This window comes from Polypterus senegalus, chromosome 15 (assembly GCF_016835505.1).
Source record: "Polypterus senegalus isolate Bchr_013 chromosome 15, ASM1683550v1, whole genome shotgun sequence".
Classification (NCBI taxonomy): Eukaryota; Metazoa; Chordata; class Cladistia; order Polypteriformes; family Polypteridae; genus Polypterus; species Polypterus senegalus.
The window spans coordinates 37,586,087-37,599,056 of NC_053168.1; the positions used below are offsets into that span (position 1 = coordinate 37,586,087).

The following is a 12,970-nucleotide window of genomic DNA, read 5'->3' on the forward strand; positions in this document are numbered from 1 at the left end:
GCAGGTGTGGGCATACTTATTGCCCCCCCGACTTGAAGCCTGTGCATTGGGGTTTACCCCGGTGGACGAGAGGGTGGCCGGAAGGGTCCCGACTATTGTTTGTGCGTATGCGCAGAACAGCAGTTTGGAGTATAAACCCTTTTTGAAGTCTCTGGAGGGGGTGCTAGAGGGCATACCTTCTGGGGACTCCCTCGTTTTGCTGTGAGACATCAATGCTCACGCGGGCAATGACCGTGAGACCTGGAAGGGCGCGAGTGGAAGGAATGGCCACCCCGATCTGAAACCGAGCTGCGTTTTGTTATTGGACTTCTGTGCTTGTCACTGGTTGTCCATAACGAACACCACATTCAAGCATAGGGGTATTCATGTGCACCAGGACACCCCTAGGCCTCAGTTCGATGATCAACTTTGTGGTTGTGTCATCAGACTTGCGGCCACATGTCTTGGACACTCTGGTGAAAAGAGGGGCGGAGCTGTCAAATGATCACCACCTGGTAGGCCCAAATGTGTTGTGAGGGTCTGCTGGCAACGGCTGGCAGAGTCCCCTGTCAGAAGCAGCTTCAACTCCCACCTTCGGCAGAACTTCGACCACGTCCCGAGAGAGGTGGGGGACATTGAGTCTGAATGGGCCATGTTCCGTGCCTCTATTGTTGAGGCGGCTGACTGGAGCTGTGGCTGGTAAGATGGTCGGTGCCTGTCGCCCGAACGCATTTGTGGACACCGGCGGTAAGGGATGCCGTCAAGCTGAAGAAGGAGTCCTATAGGACCTTTTTGTCCTGTGGGTCTCTGGAGGTAGCGGATAGGTACCCGCAGGCCAAGCAAAATGAGGCTTCGGTGGTTGTTGAGGCAAAAACTCGGGCATGGGAGAAGTTTGGGGAGGCCATGGAGAGCAACTTTCGGATGGCTTCGAGGAGATTCTGGTCCACCGTCCGGCGTCTCAGGAGGGGGAAGCAGTGCAGTGTCAACACCGTATATGGTGGGGATGGTGCGCTGCTGACCTCGACTCGGGATGTTGTGGGTCGGTGGGGGGAGTACTTCAAAGAACTCTTCAATCCCACTAACATGCCTTCCAATGAGGAAGCAGAGCCTGGGGACTCCGAGGTGGGCTCTCCCATCTCTGGGACTGAGGTCACCGAGGTGGTCAAAAAACTCCTTGGTGGCAGGGCCCTGGGGGTGGATGAGATACGCCCGGAGTTCCTCAAGGCTCTGGATGTTGTAGGACTGTCTTGGTTGACACGTCTCTGCAACATCGCATGGACATCGGGGACAGTGCCTCTGGATTGGCAGACTGGGGGACCGGAGGGTGTGTTCCAACTACAGAGGGATCACACTCCTCAGCCTCCCTGGAAAAGTCTGTTCAGGGGTTCTGGAGAGGAGGGTCCGTTGGATAGTCGAACCTCAGATTCAGGAGGAACAGTCTGGTTTTCGTCCTGGTCTCGGAACAGTGGATCAGCTCTACACCCATAGCAGAGTCCTGGAGGGCATATGGGAGTTTGTCCAACCAGTCTACATGTGTTTTGTGGACTTGGAAAAGGCATTCGACCGTGTCCCTCGGGGAATCCCGTGGGGGGGTGCTCCGGGAGTATGGGGTACCGGACCCCCTGACAAGAGCTGTTCGGTCCCTGTACAACCGGCAGTAAGTCGAGCCCATTTCCAGAGAGAGTTGGACTCCGCCAGGGCTACCCTTTGTCACCGATTCTGTTCATAACTTTTATGGACAGAATTTCTAGGTGCAGTCAGGGCATTGAGGGGGGTCCGGTTTGGTGGACTCAGGATTGAGTCACTGCTTTTTGCAGATGATGTTGTCCTGTTTACTTCATCAGGCCGTGATCTTCAGCTCTCTCTGGATTGGTTCGCAGCTGAGTGTGAAGCGGCTGGGATGAGAATCAGCACCTTCAAATCCGAGACCATGGTCCTCAGCTGGAAAAGGATGGAGTGCCCTCTCAGGGTTGGGGGAGAGATCCTGCCCCAAGTGGAGGAGCATCTCGGGGTCTTGTTCACGAGTGAGGGAAGAATGGACCGTGTGGTCGACAGGCAGATTGGTGCGGCATCCACAGTGATGCAGGCTCTGCATCGGTTTGTCGTGGTCAAAAAAGGGCTGAGCGATAAGGTAAAGCTCTCAATTTACCAATCGATCTACGTTCCTACCGTCACCTATGGTCATGAGCTATGGGTAAGCACTTTGAGCTACATTTTTTTGTATGAATATGTGCTATATAAATAAATGTTGATTGACTGACCGAAAGAACAAGATCGCGAATACAAGTGGCTGAAATGAGTTTCCTCCGCAGGGTGTCTGGGCTTTCCCTTAAAGATAGGGTGAGAAGCTCAGTCATCCGGGAGGGGCTCAGAGTATAGCCGCTACTCCTCCACATCGAGAGGAGTCAGATGAGGTGGCTCGGGCATTTGATCAGGATGCCTCCTGGACGCCTCCCTGGTGAGGTGTTCCGGGCACGTCCAACCGGGAGGAGGCCCCGGGGAAGACCCAGGACACGCTGGAGGGACGGTCTCCCGGCTGGCCTGGGAACGCCTTGGGATTCTCCCAGAAGAGCTGGAAGAAGTGGCCGGGGAGAGGGAAGTCTGGGCCTTTCTGCTCAAGCTGCTGCCCCCGCGACCCGACCCAGGATAAGCGGAAGAGAATGAATGGATGGAAGTACCAAATAAACAAGCAAAGCAAAACTCTGCCCTTCTCTATTGTAAGTGGAGTGGCAGATCAACTTCCCACTTTACAGCATACCCAAACACTCCCTTTCTCATCCTTCTGCTAGTTAAACTACCACCATAAACCCTCCTCCCTGGTCTAGAAGCCCCTTACTATGGGGCTTTCATGGACCCCAAAGTCACTTTGTCAAAACTGAGCAAATCAGCAGTCAGGGGTTGCTTTAATTTGCCTTGGAAACAATTCGCTAGAAGCTCGTCTAGTGTTACCCTGCAGTCTTTGCACCATTATTTGTCTTTAAAGTATAGGATCTTTAAGGAAGCATTCATGTTACCTGCTCTGCTACAGAAACAATTCTAGTTAATTATGTGCGGGACTGTACTAAGTGCCCTCTGGCGGTCAGGAGGCACTACTACTGTGGAAAAGTAATTTTGTTCCTGCACAATATTAGAGAGATTGCCTCTCTAGTTTGAGCTAGGGACATTGCCCACAGCCTTTGAGGCATAATAAGTATCTCCACATAACTGATTGCCGTCTAGATAACCTTCACAATACAAACACTAAAATATGCACATAGTATGCAACAACATACATTTTGATATGATGAAATATTCTATTAATATGTTCATTAAATATTCTTCCCTATATTAATTTATTAAATGAGAATGCCTATACAAAGACATGCAAGGAAGGTAAAATTGAAGCTGCAAAAACATACCAATCGCTTCTGCTGTGTTAAACTTGCAGTAGCAGACTGCTGTGGTTTAAAGAGTTTCTCCTGAATTATCTTAGTATTTGGTGTAACAGTGGGTGTTTTTTGTCTGATAGTAGACAATGGACTTTGAGTTGAACGCTCTTGACATCTTTCTCCAAATCGTTCCAGAAAAGATTTTACTCCAGGACCACCTACAGATGGGGTAGGAGGTAGGAACATTAAACAGGTTTGTACATTTTAAATTATGCAATAAAAAGGTAAGTAGATTCGTTTTAAATACTCAACCAGGTGTTGAAATTTCCTTTGTTTGCTGAACAGGTGTCTCTTTGGTATGTGGTTCTTTCTTTGGAAGAGAATAAACTGGCTTTGTTGACTCTAATAGTTCTGGATCAGTTCCCTTCAAAGCTGACAATATCACTCCACGTTTAAGTTCTGAATCATCTTTTGTTATAACACCATGAGCAGTTTGTTTAGACAGTGCATTCAACACCTCTTTGTTTTGAGAACCTCTTGACTGTTGAGCTGGTGAAGGTACTGGTATGATTGCATTCTGAAGACTCGGTGGAACACTTCTGGTTGAATGGATAGGTGGGTAAATATTGGAATGCTGAAATAAAAAAAATAAATAAAATAAAAACTCAAGTGTAAATGAAAAGTAAATGACGTTCTGAATTATTTATGTGAAAAAAGTTTAGAATGAATTAAGCCAATACTATACAGAAATACTATTTATATCAAATACCAAAAAAACAAAATTATAAAAACATGGTTCTAAATTTAAGATTAAACTTGAAAATGGTCTTATCCACATGCATGACAGGGCAACAGATATAAACCATAATTTGTATCAAACTCTATGCAATGCTATTTTTAATTAAGTAGAAGGTGCATTAAAGAGATTAAACAATAAAACCAATGTTATGAAATGTACTGTTAAATAGGATGTGAAGAACAACAACTGGCTACCACTTAAAGTATTATATCACAATTGAGTTGTAATTAACCTACAAAATAAGTGAAAAAAGTGTGAGAATGTTAGAAGTTAATCCAGAAAACAATATTTAGGCTAAAATCTCAGGTACTCATTAATATGCTTACTTATATTTACTTAGTGAGGACTTCAAATCATTCAACTTCTGTGATACATGTCTAATTTTCAAAGTGCTCAACACTTAAATCCTTTTGTGTACTCACCTGTTGAACAGAAGACACTGGCTTATTCACTGATGTTTCAACAGCCGTCTCAGAATATGATGCACAGTTTGATTTAACATTGCTGTTTTGTGCACAAGCAGATGCTACATTGGTAGTGGACGGTTTTGATAAACAAGTGGTGCCAGGCTTTTCTTGTGCATTGTTTTTCTTTATAGCTGGTTGACTTAGGTCATCCTCCCATGTGTTAATTGTTTCAGCAAGACAGGCTAATCTGCCTTTTCTTCCAATAGCATGTGAAGAGAATTCAGACTTTTTAGGTGGAGAGGTTGGTTTCTGAGGATGAATAGGTGAAGTCCAAGCATTTTCAGTTGGAATATCTATTAAAGACAAATTAGATTCCTCTAATATATTAAATACTGGAACAGAACAAGACAGTTAAAATTTATGGAAAAAAGCAGCATTCAAGTAAATTAAAAACACATACCATTATTATCCCAGCACTGTCGTTGCACAGCTAACTTCTGCAAGCGAGACTTTACTGAAGTGTTCAACTCCACTTTATTGCTCAGGGTATCATTGTTTACTTCAGCGCAATCAGACTTTACAACACAAGATGCAGCAGGAGTAGTGGGGATTGGTGGTTTGCTTACACATGTGGACACAGATTCAATTAAAGGTTTTCTGTTTTCTTCCCCTACTTCACCAGTTTCTTTGTTATCTGAACATCTTCGTTTAGAAGGGGATGGCTTGTTAGAGGTCTTAACTAAAGGGGGGAGGGGGACAAAAAAAAGAGAGTAATTCAACATACAAATTACCAGATAATCAAGCAAAAGAAAGTCCTGCACCTAAGAGTATTGTACTTTGTAATATACTCACATTAAGTGAATTTATTCCATGCTTATCAGTCAAATGCTACCAAATTAGAAAGGTTTCATTTGCATCTATCCTTAACAATACTTTGGTCTTAAGGAGGAAGTACACAAAAAGAACCAACAATGGCAAAAGTTCAAAAGTGACTTTTGAAAGTCTTAACTACAAATAAAACATTAGTGATAACATTTAAATTAAAAAGTTGCTACTGTCCTCGATGTCTATCTGTTGCATGGATTCACGCAGAAACAGTAGTCTAGCAGTGGCTAATGTGTTATAATTTAAAATGCTAATGTGCGGTTTTAATCCAGGACTCCAAATTCATTTTCTGAACCTGATACTGCCTGTGCTCACTGTAAAATACATGCAAATAACTTTACTGTATCCCTATCTTGTATGTTATCTTTGATAAAGTCGTCACCTAAATATAGATATCTAACGGGATGAATTGTGCAGACCCAGCATAACTCACTCCCACTCCATTATTTGAATGAGAGTTCTCCTTTCATGTGGAAACATCTTTGTTACCGATATAGAACTGCTAGAAGACAGAATTTATATAATTCTGTAAACACCAAACACAAAACATGTTAAGATCGCTTAAGCGTTGGAAACATGGAACTCACATTAACAAAAAATTTACAAGAGACTTAGAAATCAAAGCATACCCTATTATACAGTCATATTTATATTTAGCACCATTAATTTCACTTTGTTTCTGAAGAGCAGCCTTTCTACTGTGTCTGTTGCCCATAGAAAGCAGCATTTCCATCTTGGGCTGTTATACAGAGAAAGTTAGACTGTCTATTTAAAAGCCAGCATCCAAGAGGTGCTGTTAACAAGCAATATTGAAGCAAACCAGCAAAAAAAGGAGAATTTAATTTTCATGGGGATGGAATTGTTTTGTCACAACAAAACAAAAAAAGATTAAATTGTCTTCAGTCTTTTCATCTTGCTACTTGTTTGCAGGGCTTGGTTCTCTTAAAAAGAATCATGAATAAAGGACTTTACTTAACTGAAGCAGTCAATCGTTAAGGAATGCACAAAATTTAAAACACTTCCCACTAACCAAGCAGATTTTGGTGTCAGTTATTGACACTATGTACATTGTCTAACTGCTTAATGGAGGTATTATTAACACAGTGATATTATAAACTGGATGACTGATTATAAAAATAATCTGCAAATTAGGAAAACCAAGTGCAGAACTTTAACATATACACACATACAACATCCCGTTCGTGTGAAGATTTAAAAAAAAAAAAAAAGTTTCAAGCAAACTACTGGGTCAAAAATCTCTTCTGTAAAAAAAGAATCCCACATATAGATTTCTTCACACTAATAAGAAGTAGATTCTTTCAAACATGTGTCACATAAATTAGGTTTTTATTGCCATGCAGTAACAAAGTCAACAAAAGCTTATTTTAGTCAAAGTGCACAGTGCATGAAGGAAAAAGGGGCAGTACAATGCAATCACTGTTTTTACTCTTCTTGACATTAAAAAAAAGAGAATGTTAGACTACAGATATACATTTTGATAGAAGCTGATGGACAACTGACATTAACACAAGGTAAATACATCAATTTTTTCAAATATGTGAAAGTAAAAAATAAATAAATAAATAAAAATTAACTTAAAGCGCCTTTCTAAATAAAGTGATGCGATTTTACAGTTTGATCCAAACACAAGCAAAAAAGACTACTTTGAGATAGTCTCCTTTTCAAATCTAGTGTAAATTATAAAAAAAAACAAACAAAAACAAAACACTATTTTATGAGTCGAGTATGATGTTAATACTATAAAGCTTACCTTCCACAGGAGTCTGTTCAGATTGGTTATTGGTTTCTGACAGAGGCTCCCGCAAACGTTTTGCCATTGGCCTTACAGCTGCTGCAGGTCTCTCAGACATTTTTTTCTGCAAATTTTCCCTCCGTGCCCGTGTTCTTTCTAAAAGTTTCTATCCAAAGAAAAAACAAAATAAATGTAAAAATGTAAAAACAAAAGCATAGATGTCTAATCTGTCAGTCTGAAGGAAACTAAAAATACAAAATGGTCAGATTTATAGATTGATACAGATAGATTGGGAAAATGGAAAAAAAAAAAAAAAGAAAATCACAATGTACAGATGGGTGATGAATTTTGAAGCGCTTGTTTAATGTCTTATTTGCATCTTATAATTTCCCTCACATAGACAGTGTCATATTAAATGATATTTCAGTGAATCATACAACAATCTTTAGAATTTGATGGGAATACTGTAATATACACTTCATTTTTCACATTTTTTCAGAACAGAAGACACAGCATTTAAAAGGAAAAATAGGCTAATAGGTCTGTATATATACCTTTATGCCTTCCCTATAAGGGCACTCGCACTTCTGCGCAAAATGACCATGAATGGCAGACAAGAATTTTAAGCTATGTAGGTATATTTAATGGCAATGAGCAGGTGTAATCAAGCCGATATATTTTCTGGATATGTCACTTTAAAGCTCCCAGCTGAAAGCATTAAAATTAAACCCTTATCTATCAAGATGTATGTTCTAACCTGCTTCTTGCATAGTAAACAGCAATTATCTGAATTTTAAATATTTAAGATTAATTAATATTTCCAGGCAAACATTTTCAAAGGGAGTTCAGGTATGTGGAGGAATGAAGCCAGTCAGTCAGTCGGGCAGGCACTGGATGGTCACACTCGCTCATCATAGTCCAATTTAGACTGATCAGGCCACCAAATCTTCACATCTTTATGATGTGAGAGAGAAAACCCATGAAGACAAAGAAAATGAACAAACCCCTCACAAATACCTAGGCCAGGATTCACAGGGAGGCATCAAATAAACGATTAAATAAAATTAGAAGTGTTTAAAATAACGCTGAGTGAATTACTGAATGTAGAAACTATACTCAGGATAAAACCTTTAGCCGTTTGAAAACTTTTAGCTTAAACCTAGACCTTAGATGTCAATACTTCTTACACAAAATTTTTCAACAAAATCATAGCTAGAAAGGATTTAAATGTAACTTAATGAAACATGATAGCACCCTTATAGCACAGATGATACTGAAATCACAACAACAGCACAAACATTTAAGTGTTTTCAAGAGAAGTTAGCTTCACACCAAGGATCATCTCCTGGTGTGCCTGATGAGGGCTGTAATGATTATTCACTTCACCACAATCTGATCTCGTAACCTAAATTTACAAGTAAAGACGCCTGCAAATTTAACAGATGTTTAAATATTGAATGGCATTGTTAACTTTGAAAATACATGCTGTTTAATGATGCATATAAAAATTGTACATTGCTCTGAGCCTTTCAGGGGAAATTACAATCATTTTCTGAATCAGTTTTGCATATTACAGAGATAGAAGGTATTCACGCCTCCCACTGCAGCATTGGGAAAAAGCCTAGAAACAATCCTAAATGTGACATACATTGCAGGCCAACAGTAAGATTATAAAAAAAAACACAACTGATGAAGCAAAACTGGAACATGAGTGAGGGGGGAAAAGGAATGAATGACTTATTCAAACACCTTTGCCATCCCCTTCAAATACTAATATACTACACTTTACTATAGTACTTAAAATTAAATATTAACAACCATTAATGTGATTCTACAGGAAACATAATTTTGAGCTGTATGTCCCTACTGAGGCCAACATTTTGTAAAACAGGACTTTAAAAAGACACTGCAACTTGTGTCCATAGAATTTAAAGGCATATTAAGGAGGTGGTGTTGGAGGTTGGGAGCATGCACGAATACGCATAGTAACCAAAATAATTCACTAATATGATTTAAAAGGAAGGCTGGAATTCTTTAGAACATCCTCACTAACAAATAATTCAGAATCGGAAGGAAGCATGAGGAATTCTGGTTAATAGAGACTACATTTAAAAGTTTTTAATCTGAAATAATTCAGGAAATATTGATTCATTTCTGATATCAAATAGTCTTCACCAGCAGAAGGAACCTACCTAGGGAGCAACTGGCAAGAAAGGAATAATAATAATTCCATGGATTTATTTGCTAACAATATACCAATACATTAAAGTCCAACCCATAATATATATTGAATCTCCCTAACACATAAAAATACGGCTGCCTATAGAGAAGAAATCTGATCAATGCCTAATGTTATGTACTGGAGCAGAGCCCCAAATGTATACAATTCTGCTTTAAAATGACATGCGAGTACAACATTCTTGGATGAGCTTTTAAAAAGCCCAACATTTGTGATCACTTACCACATATATTTTTTTTAGAAAGTGAAACAGCACCACCATAAGGAATGAATGGAAAAAAAAAAAATCACAAGAAAGTTGAGATTATTACAGCATTTACACAGTAGAAACTATTATGTGCTATCATAACATATTCTTCATCAAGTGTTAGTACAAAAAAACTTCACATCTTTATCTGTACATTTGTGGAGCGGTATATTATTCAACATCACTTAAAGTATAGGACCGTGGCAGCTCACCATTCTGGCAATTGTACTTGATTTCCCTACTGCTCGATTCATCAATGGGGAATTCATTCACCATTTTCCATGATCAGTGTGACAGTTAATTCATCTACTAAACCAAGCCAGGAAAAGACCTTGCAACATTTACTCAAATAAGCACACCAGAAATGGAACCCAGACCCCAGTCTTCCTCCTTATCCAACCTAACACTATCTCTGCCTCAATCTCTATATTACCTTTTCTGGACTAAATTTGACAGCTGTCTTCGTACAACTCCAGAACACTAAAAACACTTATCCTTATTTTTACAGTTCCTCTGGCTTAATCATCTCTGCCGCAGTAAAGTTAACTTCCACAAAGACGAAGGCTTGACACGTCAGGAAAAAGAGTAACACCAGAAAAAAAATCGACATCCTTTTTTCACCCCAAAATTCATCTTACAAAAATCTACAATTTTGCAAATGGTCATTACACCCAAGCGTTTTTTCAGATGTTACTTTTGATCTCCTTCAGTCAAAATCTTTGCTGCAGTTCACCTCACAAATGAGATGAAATTGTAAGAGGAGCCAGTATAGCTTTTGCAATTATGTCATCACTATTACAATCATATCTGGTTGATAAGGTATATAAAAGAAAAAGGGGGGGGGGGGAGAACGGGGCATTTTGCAGATCATTTTAGCCATTAGAAATCAACATATCAACATACAGGGCCTAGCATACATCATTTTAAACCCCTTACTGACAGCCATGAGGATCGGTCTGTGCTATTTCACTCAATGTTTCAAACACACCAAACTGAAGTAGCCAAGCTCATTCTCAGACTAGGATCACACATTTCTACAGTACTACATGACCAAGCAACCTTTTAATGTAATCTCTGCTGCTTTTATGCCTTTTGTCTCAGAGATATCATGGTGGATGAGCCTATGGTGTGCCAGATGATGGACTGTCCAGCAGTCCAGTATGACTGTGTCTCTGATAAGGATGTGAGCAAAGCTGGAGCACAATAATGGGCAGTCCTATCACATTTTCTCTGTACACATCAGAGTATAGGTATAGCACCAGGTCATATCACTTAGATATTCTGCACTTATGGGTTGTGGGGTGAATTGATACGGGGGATGAGATAGTATGCAAGTCAGGTGGAGAACCTTGTTCCTTGGTGCATAAAGAATTGTCTGCAACTGAACATTAACAAAACCAAGAAAACGCCTATTGACGTTTGTGGTACCTACACCCAGTAACTATTATTATTATTATAGTAAGGCTCTATTGTAGGAATGAAGCTGGACAGTTTAACATCTGTATCAGCGCAACGGGCACTAAGCAAACTCCTGTCAATCATGGAGAATTCACTGCATCCACTGAACAGTGTCATCACCAGGCAGAGGAGTAGTTTCAGTGACAGACTTTTGTCACTGTCTTGCTCCACTGACAGACTGAGGAGATCGTTCCAGCCCCACACTATGCGACTCTTCAATTCCACCCAGGGGAGTAAATGCTAACATTATTCAAAGTTATTGTCTGCTTTTACATGCATTTTTATTACTCTTTAATTTAATGTTTTTTTGTATCAGTATACTGCTGTTGGATTATGTGAATTTCCCCTTGGGATTAATAAAGTATCTAACTATCTATTCAATGAATGGATACAGCGTATTGCTACAAGTATTTGTAAGTCTGCATTAATAGCAGGCTTGATTGGTCTTGTGACAAAGAGGAACTATATAAAACAGGGCAAAACTGACTCTAATTTGTTTTCCCTGGGAGATTGTGCTCCTGTAACATAGGCAATAACATCCTTCACATTTTCCATCACTCTGTGATGGTCAGTGGGATTTCCCATGTTGTATTGCACTAGGCTGTTAACATCACTTCAAGAAAGGTCCACGGAATCAACAAGCTAATTAAAAGGCAAACTCAGTTATGGAACAGACTCTCCAGATAGTAACGAAGGAGAGGATGAAGACAAAATGGTGTGCCATTATGAACAATGCAGTAAATCCACTCCCTAACACACTAACACTGAGGACTATCAGTCAATAAAAAGTCTGTCAAGAAATGCTACTGGGGTAACTCTGGGACTGTAACTGCCAAGTTTTGATTCTTTTTAGATATTCTTCTGTATATTTGAGAAGGGATTGTTGTTTGTCTTAATATGTTATATATTAACCTTCTGTAAAAAGCTACATTCCCCCTGGAGACAAAGTTATATCGTTCCCTCCTTCAACTCACTTATATAACCGGTTTTTCCTTTTGTCACACATCTGATAAATGCATACATCCAAAGTGTTTTCTGTCACGCCTTGTATTTTCATCAAGTGAATAACCTTTATCTAGGGTTTCCATTATTATTTGATGATATCAATGTACTTTAAACATAAAGCGGGGAAATGCAACCTTCAAGGAAGTGTATCCTGAGGCTTAGGATAATTCTAAAAAATACAAATCAACACGATAATCTTAAACTGGTGATCGAGAATAGACTTCACTAACCTACAAAGGCCAAATATCAAATACCGAAGATTGCAAATCCAAATATACGTTAGAATTACTTTATCAAGTTTAATCCTGTCTCTCCTTTCTGTAAATAAAAGTGCTTAACAGTCAAGACAAATTACGCAGACTGGTTATGCAACGAGAAATATAATACATGTCTTTGTTAATCAGCATAAAGATTTAAGGACCTGGTGCTTCCTTTATGCCAGTCATGTATTTACACCAGTCTGTATCGTTGGGCAGTTCCAATCAATGAAGTTAAGGCACCCAAAAAAGCCATAAGGGTAATTTCAAGCAGCATAGTCTGATTTTACAGTAAAGGCGACGATCTGGGCTGAGGCGTCGCTGCCAGTCCTTCAATGCAATCGACATGCTGCTATTGTGACAGCGCCTGTAAACTGCCTTTATTTTCGGAGCGCTTCACTGCCGCTACATTCTAATGGGACCGTAGCCCCGAGCTCCACAGCTGTCTGCCATTCCATCAAGAAAATGGGTGCGGTCTATCAGCAACTCACAAGACGTTAGCCTCGCCTAACACGAGAGCAAAAGCTTTCAGTAAACACGTGTTATTTCAAACTATACTATATATTTAAACGT

At 39.9% G+C, this 12,970-nt stretch overlaps 1 protein-coding gene across 2 annotated transcripts in view; it reads right to left on the bottom strand.

Annotated features, from left to right (window-relative positions):
• The window catches only part of anln (anillin, actin binding protein), a 38,998-nt gene that overhangs the window by 25,540 nt on the left and 488 nt on the right, over nucleotides 1–12,970 (bottom strand). For both annotated transcript variants that reach the window (XM_039736910.1, XM_039736911.1), the window contains exons 2-6: nucleotides 7,210–7,357; nucleotides 5,014–5,292; nucleotides 4,569–4,906; nucleotides 3,660–3,981; nucleotides 3,378–3,565 (exon numbers count right to left, since the gene is read on the bottom strand). In XM_039736910.1, coding sequence (XP_039592844.1) covers nucleotides 3,378–3,565; nucleotides 3,660–3,981; nucleotides 4,569–4,906; nucleotides 5,014–5,292; nucleotides 7,210–7,357 — 1,275 coding nt within the window. The remainder of the gene's footprint in view (nucleotides 1–3,377; nucleotides 3,566–3,659; nucleotides 3,982–4,568; nucleotides 4,907–5,013; nucleotides 5,293–7,209; nucleotides 7,358–12,970) is intronic.